The 12,500-nt window shown below is 41.2% G+C and overlaps 2 protein-coding genes across 5 annotated transcripts in view; one reads left to right on the forward strand and one right to left on the reverse strand.

The window, feature by feature from the left end:
• The window catches only part of LOC123513618 (protein giant-lens-like), a 12,723-nt gene extending 6,247 nt beyond the window's left edge, over window positions 1-6,476 (forward strand). Inside the window, exons 2-4 of the mRNA XM_045270883.1 lie at window positions 3,184-3,357; window positions 4,371-4,577; window positions 5,968-6,476. Of these exons, the coding sequence (XP_045126818.1) occupies window positions 3,184-3,357; window positions 4,371-4,577; window positions 5,968-6,168 (582 nt within the window). The 3' untranslated portion in view covers window positions 6,169-6,476. The remainder of the gene's footprint in view (window positions 1-3,183; window positions 3,358-4,370; window positions 4,578-5,967) is intronic.
• A 4,869-nt stretch (window positions 6,477-11,345) lies between these two features.
• The window catches only part of LOC123513619 (calmodulin-like), a 2,949-nt gene continuing 1,794 nt past the window's right edge, over window positions 11,346-12,500 (reverse strand). For 2 of the 4 annotated variants that reach the window (XM_045270884.1, XM_045270886.1), the window contains exon 3: window positions 12,395-12,500. This exon is cut by the window's right edge and continues 221 nt beyond it. In XM_045270884.1, the coding sequence (XP_045126819.1) occupies window positions 12,479-12,500 (22 nt within the window). In that variant the 3' untranslated portion in view covers window positions 12,395-12,478. Of the gene's footprint in view, window positions 11,494-12,394 lie in introns of those variants that run through there. The other 2 variants (XM_045270887.1, XM_045270885.1) reach the window with 2 other exon arrangements.

Raw genomic sequence — 12,500 nt, forward strand, 5'->3', positions numbered from 1 at the left:
AATAACACTCCTCTCTCTTACAGGTCGCTTAAACTCCAAATCCTCCGTCCATTCATTGTCACTGTATTGGAATTTGAACCTTAGGGCGTGAGATCATAAGGGCGAGGAACAGGTGGAGGTGAAGTCGGGGCAAGGAAGGTGATAGGAATGCGGAGGAGGAGGAGGAGGAGGAGGAGGAGGAGGTAGTGGTGGAGGTGGAGGTTGTGAGGTGTGGCTGGTGGCTGGTGAGCGAGAGAGAGAGAGAGAGAGAGAGAGAGAGAGAGAGAATGTGGTATGTTTTAGAAGAGAGAGACAAGAGATAACGAAGGAGGATGTGGAGATAAAGGAAGAAGAAGAGATGGAGGAGTAGGAGGAGGAGGAGGAGGAGGAGGAGGAGGAGGAGGAGGAGGAGGAGGAGGAGGAGGTGAGGAAGAATAGGAAGAGGAGATAGAAAAAGAATAAATAAGATATCTACACAAGAAGAAGAAGAAAGAGGAGGAGGAGGAGGAGGAGGAGGAGGAAGAGGAGGAGGAGAGGAATAAGGAAGAGAGAGAGAGAGGACAGAAAAATACCTCCAAATAGAGACTGGAGGAGGAGAGAACCAAATATGGTAGCAAGAGGAGGAGGAGGAGGAGGAGGAGGAGGAGGAGGAGGAGGTGATGGTGGTAGTGGTGGAGGAGGAAGAGAGAGAGAGAGAGAGAGAGAGAATCCAGAGGTCACACAGCAGCACCTCTCTCTCTCTCTCTCTCTCTCTCTCTCTCTCTGGTAATTCTTGCTCAACCAGTGTTACCTGATAGGAAATTATTCTCTCTCTCTCTCTCTCTCTCTCTCTCTCTCTCTCTCTCTCTCTCTCTCTCTCTCTCTCTCTCTACATTTCATATATTCATCACTACTACTACTACTATTACAACAACAACAACAACAACTACTACTACTACTACTACTACTACTACTACTAACACTCTTACTACTACTGCAACTACCACAACCACTACTACCACTATCACTACCACTACTACTGTTACTACTACTACCACTACCATTACTACTACCACTACTACTACAACAAATACTACTACTACTACTACTACTACTACTACTACTACTACTACTACTACTATCACCACCACCATCACATCTTGTCCTCATTTTAAGAGTACAACAAAGCAAAGATTTCTTCCGTTTGCCAACCGTGTGTGTGTGTGTGTGTGTGTGTGTGTGTGTGTGTGTGTGTGTGTGTGTGTGTGTGTGTGTGTGTGTGTGTCTTATCTTTGTGTGTTAGATTGTGTTGTTATTTTATTCATCTATATGTCTGTGTGTCTGTTTGTCTGTGTGTCTGTCTGCTTGTCTGTCAGTTTGTGTGTGTGTCTGTTTATCTATTTCTTTGTCTATCTTTAATCTGCTTATCCTCTTCCTCTTCATCTTCATATTGTTATTATTTCGATATTTACTACTACTACTACTACTACTACTACTACTACTACTACTACTACTAGCAATACCATTAACACTACCACTAAACTACCACAACAACAACAACAACAACAACAACTACTTGTACTACTACTACTACTACTACTACTACTACCACCACCACCACTCCTATTTTACTTTTTATATTGCCTTAAAACAAGCCACTCTCTCTCTCTCTCTCTCTCTCTCTCTCTCTCTCTCTCTCTCTCTCTCTCTCTCTCCCAGGGGTCACCTCGCGCCCCCGGGTCAACTTCAAAACCTCGGGTGCTTCCGGTGTCTTAGAATGAATGGGAGGAGGGAATGGAGGGAGGGAGGAAGGAGGTAAGGAGGGAGGGAATGGAGGGAGGGAGGGAAGAATGAATGGGTGTGAGAGAGAGAGAGAGAGAGAGAGAGAGAGAGAGAGAGAGAGAGAGAGAGAGAGAGAGAGAGAGAGAGAGAGAGAGAGAGAGATGAATGGAAGGAAGGAAAGGAAGATATGAATTGAGGGAAGGAGAGAAAGAATGAATGAAATACAGAGAGAGAGAGAGAGAGAGAGAGAGAGAGAGAGAGAGAGAGAGGAAAAAGGGAAAAAAATCACCTGTAATCTGTCAAAGGTTGTTTCCTTCCCACTGACCCTGACCCTCTCTCTCTCTCTCTCTCTCTCTCTCTCTCTCTCTCTCTCTCTGTTCCCGCCTTACACCTTAGTCTTCATAGTAAAACCCTCCTCCTCCTCCTCCTCCTCCTCCTCCTCCTCTCACCAAGAAGCCAAAGGAAGAAGGAGAAAATAAATTGTTAAGAAGACAATGGAAAATTTGTAGAAGAGGAGGAGGAGGAGGAGGAGGAGGAGGAGGAGAGAGCATCCTCCTCCTCCCATCTCAGTCCTCATCTTGTCTTCCGGTCCCTTAGGCATCTCTCTCTCTCTCTCTCTCTCTCTCTCTCTCTCTCTCTCTCTCTCTCGTGTTTCTTTTCTCATTTCTCCGATTTTCTTATTTTTATCAATCCTAGTTAGTTTTTCTTCTCTCTTACTGAGAGAGAGAGAGAGAGAGAGAGAGAGAGAGAGAGAGAGAGAGAGAGAGAGAGAGAGAGAGAGAGAGAGAGAGAGAGAGAGAGAAATTAATAGATGGAAAGAAGGAAGGGAAGAAAGGAACTGAAGAAAGGAAATGAGAGAAAAAATGAATGAAATAGAGAGAGAGAGAGAGAGAGAGAGAGAGAGATTAGTAATTTCCTTTCTACAAGAGAGAGGAAGGCAACCCTTACCTTGTGCAGTAGAGATGAAGAGAGTAAGATTGGGTATTTCCTCTCAGCTACACTATTTAGCCCCCGCAGAGAGAGAGAGAGAGAGAGAGAGAGAGAGAGAGAGAGAGAGAGAGAGAGAGATTATTCTGTCTATCTTTTTTTTACAAGTTTATTTTCACTGGTGTTAAATATTTCCCATTTTGTGTAAATGTTGTGGTTAATGAATTTATCTATCTATCTATCTATCTGTCTATCTATCTAATTTCTGATCTCTCTCTCTCTCTCTCTCTCTCTCTCTCTCTCTGTCTGTGTACAATAACCAATCTTCATCTCCTTAACTTCAAATATTTTCCTGCTCCATTTTCATCACCAAAACACCACCCACACCCTCTTATCTATCTATCTATCTATCTATCCACCTACCTACCTATTTCTTTCAATACTCTAGCATCAGTCACCTTTCCCAACCACACTCCCCACACTAACACCATCTCTCCCTCTCTTTCTCTCCTGCAGATGACAGAGGAGAGCCTGCCGCAGTGTTCCCCGCGCGAGGTATGCAACAAGGTGGACACTTATGGCGAGCCGCGAGTGGAGAGGCAGTGCAGGTGTGGCGGGGGTGCTGCCTGCCACACCTCTCTTGACGAAGGAGATGGCCACACTGTGCTTGACAAGACTAGGCAGTACAAGGTAGGCTGTGTAGGGTGACAGAAGAGAAACCAGGGAAGAATGAAGGAATGGAAGAAAAGGAGGAAGGAAAAGGAATGTAAAAGGATAGAAAGAAAAGATAAAAGGAAGGAATAGTGTGTTTGGTGGGTGTGTTGTGGTATTGTGTGTTTTGGGTGTGTTGTAATATGTTTTTGGGTGTGTTTTGGGTGTGTGTGGGTGTTTTGGGTGTGGGTAGTGTGCGTGGGTGTGTTTTGGGTGCGTCTGGGGTGTGTGGGATGTGTTTGGAGTGTGTGTTAGTGTGTTGTAATGTGTTTTGGGTGTGGGTGTGTGTTGCAGTGTGATTTTGGGTGTGTTACTGTGTGTTTTTTCCGGTATATGTGTGTGTTCGGGGATGTTTTGTGTGTGTGTGTGTGTGTGTGTTTTATTATCTATTTAGTTGTTGTATCTATTTGAATATCTATTTGATTATATAAGTTTCCCTGCCTGACCTAACTTTAACCTAACTCCATTAATATAAACTTCCTCCCTGCTTTCTTAACTAACCACCTAACCTAACTTAACCTAATCTTCTTTCCTCTAACACTTATCTAACCATCTAACCAAACCTAATCTATCTAACCATCTAACCAAACCTAATCTAAAGTAACCTAACTTAATCTACCTTAACCTAACCTTTCTTTCAGCACTCTTAACTAACCTAAGCTAACTTCACCTAACTTATTCTACTTTAACTTAACCTCCTTCCCCCTAACACTTATCTAACGACTTAACCAAACCTAGCCTAACCTACATTAATCTAACAATCTTTCCTGCAACACCTTTAACGAACCACCTAACCTAACCTAACTTAACCTAACCTACCCTAACCTAACCTAACCTAACTTAACCTAACTACATTAACCTAACCATTTTACCTGCAACACCCTTAACTAACCACCTAACCTAACCTAACCTAACCAAATCAAACTTAATCTAACCTAACCTCACCTAACCTAACCTAATCCAACCTCACCTAACGTAACCCTTCCCTACAGGTGTGCGAGCCCGTTGATGAGTTGCCCAGGTGTCGGTACTTCCACGACATCACCTGGACACTGGTCACGGCGCCGGACAACACCACGAAGCAGCTGATGCAGTGCAGGTGTCCCCAGCACGCCGTGGCCTACATCATCAAGAGACACGCTTACAAGACGCCAAAAGGACCGGGGTTTGTTTACAGCTTCGCCTGCTCGCCTGAAAGTGTGAGTCTATAGAGATTCTTTTTTTTTCTCTGTCTCTTTCTCTCTTTTTTTTTGTGTGTGTTGTTTAGCGTGATTTGTTTATTTATTTATTTATTTGTTTATTCTCTTATTTATTTCTTGTTTTGTGTATAATTTTTATGTAATTCTTTTTATTGGTTGTTTTCTTCTTTCTATCTTTCGTTTGTTTTTATCTTCATGTTTTTTTTTTCTATCTATCTTCATGTTTCTTCTTTTTATCTTCATCATGTTTCTTTTGGTTTATTTCTATCTAACATGTTTTCTAACTTAATTGAACTATATCGACAGTGGTACAGTGGAACCATGCGTGCTTTGGGGTCCGAGGGGTCTCCAAGCGCACACGGGTTCGAATCCTGTCCACGGTCCGAGTGTAGGTTGGGCTTCCTCACTCGGGGCAACGGTTTCCTAGCGGGTGGGCTTTGAGATAGGAGGTACCACAAAAAGTATCCCCTTCATTATCTTACATAACTACGAACTCCCTCCCTCTCTCTCTCTCTCTCTCTCTCTCTCTCTCTCAATATACTACCTTTCCTTCTCTCTTTTACCTCACCTAACCTAACCTAACCTTAAATAAACTCTATCAAAACTACCTTTCAATAAACTAACCTCACCTCACCTCACCTCACCTCACCTCACCAACACACACTACTTGCGTTTTTCCTTCTATCCTTCACCTCACCTAATCTAACCCAACCTTAACTGTAAAAACGACCTCTCCTTCTTCGCTGGTAAACTCTGGAACTCCCTGCCTGCTTCTGTATCTCCATCTTCCTACGACTTAACTGCTTTTAAGAGAGAGGTGTCGACACATTTGTCCTTCAATTTTGACTTATTATTTTGATTCTTTTATGGAGACTAAAATTCAAATGGGCATTTTTTTTATAACATTATTTGTTTTTGCCCTTGATAGTTCTCCCTTTTTTTTTTTCTACCATGTGGGCTTTTCACGGGAATTTCTGGGCTAAAGGGGTTACTTTTTGTGGTGCCTCCTATCTCAAAGCCCACCCGCTAGGAAACCCTTGCCCGGAGTGAGGAAGCCCAACCTACACTCGGACCGTGGACAGGATTCGAACCCGTGCGCTTGGAGACTCCTCGGAACCCCAAAGCACGCATGGTTCCACTCTACCACGGCGGCCCTCTTACATAAAAAAAAAATAAATAAATAAAAAAATAGATAAATAGATAATAATAAATAAAGATAAAAATAAACGAAAAAAAATAAATAGATGGAATAAAAGAAATATAATAAAAGATAAAAGATACATAAATAAAAAAAATAGAAAAATGAATAAGTAAATAAAATAAATAGATAAATAAATAAAGAAAGAAAGAAATACAATCACCTCACCTCTCCCTCTCTCCACCCTGGCAGAGGCTGAGGTGCCAGAGGAAGGAGCCGTGTCGCCTCTTTACCGTCAAGAAGCGACCGGAATTTGAGAAAGTGAACACAAACACACTCTGCCGCTGCCCTCATGGCCACACCTGTCCCGACCACCACCTGTCCCCGGGCGTGCTGGCTGGGAAGACCTACGCTGAGGACGCCATGAGAACCTACAGCGGCTATTGTATCTGAGGGTGTCTGTGTGTGTGTCTGAGTGTGAGTGAGTGAGTGTGTGCGTTAATATATTTTTGTTTATCTGTTTATACAATTCGCTGGTATCGACAAATAGATTATCCTTAACAGTGTGATATATTTTTGCATTGGTTATTTCGTGTTAGTATTCATTGACACTATTGTTCTCAGTTTTATTATATATCTGGTTATTTTATAAGTGTGTGTGTGTGTGTGTGTGTGTGTGTGTGTGTGTGTATTACCACTCCACGTGTTCTTCTTTCTTTCTTTCTTTCTTTCTTTCTTTCTATATTTCTTCCTTCCTTCCTTCCTTCCTCCTTCTACCCTTCCTTTCTTCTCACTATCTTCCCTATCTTCCTTTCTTTCCTCCCTTCCCTTATCCCTCCGTGTCCTTCACATCTCTTCTTTCCTCTCTTTTCTCCTCTCCTCTATATCCTTCATTCTTTCTTTTTATCTCTTTCTTCCCTCCTCTAATTAATCTTAACACTGAAATGCCTCTAAGACTCAAAATTCATACAAATAACTTACTTTTGTCACCCTTAGCTACTGTACCTGAGTGTGTGTGTGTGTGTGTGTGTGTGTGTGTGTGTGTGTGTGTGTGTGTGTGTGTGTGTGTGTGTGTGTGTGTGTGTGTGTGTTATAATTATGTATATCTTTAGAATTTTGTTAATGTTTTTATCTATGTATATTTGAATCATTTACCTTTTTGTCTGTCTGTCTGTATGTCTGTCTGTCTGTGTGTCTGTATGTGTGTATGTATTAAGTCTCACTCCATTACTATGCAAACTAGTCAAATTATTATCTCATTATTATCATTAGTATTTTACGTATGTGTATATTAGAAGCTCATGTTATCATTTCTCTCTCTCTCTCTCTCTCTCTCTCTCTCTCTCTCTCTCTCTCTCTCTCTCTGTGGCACATTCATTACTTGTCTGTGATTTATTCAGCTTTTAGTGATAAGAACAGCAAGATTTCTTCAACTTTACCAGCACAGGAACAAAACTGTAGAATTCTGTAATAGGTGTTTCTCAGAGTCCTGTCTTATAACCTATTCGCAACTTAGACTGAAGATACTGCTGGTTAACTCTTGCATTATGGAGGTGGATAGAATAGGGATGAAGGAAGAGGGAGGAGGAGGAGGAGGAGGAGGTGACACAGAAGCAGGCAGGGAGTTCCAGAGTTGAGGATTGAGAACGCTTGTTAACTCTTGCATTAGGGACGTGGATAAAATAGGGATGAAGAAAGAGGAAGAGGAAAAAGAGGAGGAGAGGAGGAGGAGGAGGTACAGAAGCAGGCAGGGAGTTCCAGAGTTGAGGACTGAGAACGCTGGTTGACTCTTGCATTAAACAGATTAAGAGCGACAGTTTTGATGTTCTTTGTAGTAATGTTAAGATTGTTTCATCTCAGTACGCGTTTGTAAGGTTATGTAACGTGTGTGTGTGTGTGTGTGTGTGTGTGTGTGTGTGTGTGTGTGTGTGTGTGTGTGTGTGTGTGTGTGTGTGTGTGTGTGTGTGTGTGTGTGTTTAGTTGTGTATATATATTTTTGTGATAGATGTGTGTGAGGTGAAAGAAATTAAAATATAAGTTGTTTAGTCTCTCTCTCTCTCTCTCTCTCTCTCTCTCTCTCTCTCTCTCTCTCTCTCTCAAACCCTTTAATCCCACTCCAACACTCTTCTCTGCAGTGCCAATGTGTTTCAATACTTTATAAGTGTTTCCAAGGAGGTTAGGATCCTTCCCTGCCTCTCCCAGCTCATACAAAGTGCGTCTTTCATCCTCTACATTCCAGAAGTTACAGCTGGCTCAAGTGTCCCAAATTTATAATGGTGGTGAGACTGACTATTGTTTTAATTCTGATATGATTATTGTTGAATGTAACGTAACTAAACTTATCTTTATTTAATCTTACCTTACTTTACCTCACCTGACTTGTCTTGATCTAGTTTATCCTTACCTAACCTTCATTCTTTCCTCTTTATCCATCTCTTCTCCATTTAATCTATTCTTATTCCTCGTTTTTCTGTTAATTTCAATACTAATATGACTGTTCAAACTTTTATCCAGTTTATCTTTACCTAACCTTTATTCTTTCCTCTTTGTCCCCCTCTTCTTCATTTACTCTGTTCTTCTGCTTCATTTTTCAATTAATTTCAATGCTAATATGACTCTTCAGATTTAAAATTCCTAACCTAATGTAAGCAAACCTCATTTATCTAACCTAACCAAACTTCATCCTCATCTAACCTAACCTAACCTAACCTAGCCAAACCTCATTTCTCTAACCTAACAAAACTATGCCCTCATCAAACCCCTTCAGTACTGAGACACATTTTTACCTTGAGATTTGTGTACCATTAGACCATTTTATTGACATGAGGAAGGGTCTATGGAGGTCAGAAGATTAATGGCCACAGTCGTCACTATTTTAATCCCCCACATTAGTTTCTGAAGCTGTATAAAATCATCAATCAGTAAGCAGAATGAATATGGAAATGTGTCATGGTACTGAAGGGATTAACTTAACCTAACCTAACCTAACCTAACCTGACCTAACCTAACCTAACTTTACTTTACCTCACCTAACCAATTAATTTCACACCTTTAATTAAATTTCTCACTATTGCATTAATATTCTAAAGATTATTACTATTATCATCATTACTATCACCATCATTACTATTACTACCACCACCGTCTTACTATCCCCACTACCATTGCTGTCATGTGTTAGTGCGTTCACCAGCCAGCTGTAACTATCACATCACAAACATAGCTATTGTATTTTTGTTTCATTTTTCTCTTATCATATTCTTTTCATCTCTGTGTATATTTTTGTACATACCAGATACAGTTATAATATACAACCTGTCCTATTTTGTCCTATCTAAATGTCCCCAATATGATGCTGAATGGCTGTCCTATCTAAGGTGAAGGAGTGAAAAGTTATGTTCTATCACTCGGGTCCTATCTAGGCTGGAAATGTATATATATAGGAAGTTATGATCAGTGTCCTATCTTCATTGGACATATATGTATAGATAGGGAGTTATAGGGAGTTACTATGTCCTATAAAGAATGTCCTATCCACAGTGAAGGACTGGGAAGCTATGTCCTATGTTGGCTGGGATTCTATGTATAGGAAGTTATGATCAGTGTCCTATCTTCATTGGACACATACATACAGATTGGAAGCTATAGGGAATTACCATGTCCTATGTAAGGTAGGAACATTGATAGGAAGCTACAGGAAGTTATATCCCACGCTCCTATTTAGACACAACCTACTCACATTGAAAGATAAATAGGGAGTCATGTCCTATAAAGAATGTTTCCTATGTTGAGTGGAAGTCTCCGTATTCAGAAATGCTTTGCTCTCTCGCCATCACTTTTTCTATAGCTCCAGTTGAAAATATTCGTGTTTTCAAGAGTATTTTTTGTGGTTCTGGTGATGGATTGGCAACATTTCTAGTTTATCAAAAGGAGGAACTGTCTTGAAAACTCGGCTTGTTGTCTCTATGGCCTTGGAAAATTGTCGCAGTGAGAGAAGACGACGTTTCTGAATACGAGTGTTGTATCTTGAAGGGACGTGGCTAGATAGTGTTAAATTGTCCTATAAATGGCATCCTATGTGTAGAGTGGAAGTGTTCAGATGGGAAGTTTCCACGTCCCATGTAATCTACGGTGTATATCTTTATGTATACTGACATGAGTTCAAAACTTAAATATATAGTTACAGTTATACATTTCATATTGCAGTTTTTCTTTATGTATCCTTCTCATGCGCCTGTCATCACTTCATACATACATCACTTAAATAGTAGAACAGTTACTTTAACCCCTTCAGTACCAGGACACGTGTTCATATTCATTCTGCTTACTGTTCGGTGATTTTAAACAGCTTCAGAAACTCATGTAGGGATTAAGATAGTGAAGACTGGACCACTAATCTTCTGACCCCCATAGACCCTTCTGAATGTCAATAAAATCGTCTAATCTCACCCAAATCTCAAGGTAAAGTGCGTCTCGGTACTGAAGGGGTCAACATCATTAATGAAGTACTTACAATACTCTCGTCACTCGGTAGCACAACTCACTCACAACTTGTTCATCTGGGAGAACAGGTGGAGGTTTGCCAGCTTGTGTGTCACCAGGAGAAGAAAATCAACAGCAGTTCCGAAGGAGGGATTGATTTTGAAACGAGACTGATTCGAGAGGCCCTTCTTCAGAAACGCTTTGCTCTCTCACCACGACTGTCGTCTATCAAAGGCCAAAGAAATCGTCAGCCGGGTTTTCAAGAGCGTTTAGCCAATTAATAGTGTAGAAATTTTGTTAATCTGGTTCTAGAATTACAGAAACACAGGTAAAAATCAACGTAGCTTTAACTAGAACCATTTGAATATAGATGAGGTGCAGTCAGAAGTGTTTCAAATTACGGGTTTAGGCTCGTATTCTCAAAACACTTCGCACTTCACCTCCACTATCTCAAAAGGCTTTATTTACATTTACGTGAACTTATAAGGGTGTTTCTGCTGTTCTAGAGGCAGATTAACAAGATTTCTACACTATTAACTGGAAAAACGCGTTAGAGAACCCGGCTAATCATCTCTGTGGCCTTGGAAAATAGTCGTTTTGAGAAAGCAAAGCGTGAACGTCTGAAGAAACACCTATAGCTCTTCCTTTCCTCTCTCGCCATGCTCTCTGCCATGCTAACAATGAGAAATGTTTGTCAGTAAGTCACCTGTTCATTAATCCTACTCGTCTCATTACAGGAGAGTTCAATACCCCAAAACTTGTAGATATGACTGAATGACACACAGCTTCACCTTCAGACACTTGGCTTGTTGGGTTGGAGGGAAGGCCAGGGACACTTCTTAGTTCTCCTCTGCTTTATGTTCACTTTGAGGCGTGTCTTAAGTACATACAAAACAATGGAAGAGAATAAGCCTGTAGTAAAACAAGGAAAGGACTCTAGACAACTACTAACTTTAACTCCTTCAGTACTAGGACACATTTTTACCTTGAGTTTTGTGTACGATTAGACCATTTTATTGACATGAGAAAGGGTCTATGGAAGTCAGAAGATTAATGGCCGCAGTCTTCACTATTTTAATTTTCCATATAAGTTTCTGAAGCTGCATCAAATCACCAAATAGTCACCAGAAGGAATATAGAAACACGTCTTGCTACTGAAGAGGTTTAGTGTTGTGATAAAAGACACGAGAGGAGAGAAAACACACTGAGCACTGAACACTGAACAGTTAGCCACACACCGTCAGTCACCAGTCATCGCTGCGAGACACACAGCATAGCCACAGGGAACGCTACACACTAAAAGGAAAAAAAATAATAAAATGGAAAAAAAAAAATAAAAAAGTCTCTCGCTCCACAGAAAAGGAAAAAAAAAGGATGAATTAAACAGAAAAATATGAAATTATACAACCAATATATTATAACTCAAGTCAATAACTATAAAATATTTGTGTATTGTATATCTAGAAAAAACAAACAAACGTGTAGAGAGGGTGGTAGAGAAATAAAGGAAGAATAGCACAAATCTTACATCAGCTTGTGTTTCCCGACCGCCAACGCTACAAAACTACGTATATTACTGTATTGAAAACCCACACTGCCTATTAGGGAGTAAATGCACCTTATATCGTATGACTAAATTCATTCCTGCTACACAAGGTTCATTTAAAGCCGCGAAAAGGTTAAAACAGTAATGAAGGAGGAGGGGAGGAGGAGGAGGCCAGAGGAGAAGGAAATTGCTTTGGGTAATGGAGGAGGAGGAGGAGGAGGAGACCGGAGAAGGAGGAGACTGCTTTGGGTAATGGAGGAGGAGGAGGAGGAGGAGGAGGCCGGAGGAGAAGGAAGCTGCTTTGGGTAATGGAGGAAGAGAAGGAGGAGGAGGAGGAGTCCGGAGGAGGAGGAAACTGCTTTGGGTAATGGAGGAAGATGAGGAGGAGGAGAAGGAGGAAACTGCTTTGGGTAATGGAGGAGGAGGAGGAGGAGAAGGAGGAGGAGGAGGAGGAGGAGGAGGAGAAGGAGGAGGAGGCCAGAGGAGAAGGAAACTGCTTTGGGTAATGGAGGAGAGGAGGAGGAGGAGGAGGCGAAGGAAGAGGAGGAGGACGAAGGAGAAGGGAACTGTTTTGGGTATAGCTAAGGTAAAGAAAAGAAGACAATCAATACTCGTATAGGATGCAAAAGGAGACTTGATTAAATTATATACTTTTCACTCATCAAGAGAGAGAGAGAGAGACAACTCACCCGTAAGAACAAGAAGACTAACAAACTCACTGCTATCCATCTGCCTCTATTTCTGACACATGAGCTGG

This window comes from Portunus trituberculatus, chromosome 36 (assembly GCF_017591435.1).
Source record: "Portunus trituberculatus isolate SZX2019 chromosome 36, ASM1759143v1, whole genome shotgun sequence".
Classification (NCBI taxonomy): domain Eukaryota; kingdom Metazoa; phylum Arthropoda; class Malacostraca; order Decapoda; family Portunidae; genus Portunus; species Portunus trituberculatus.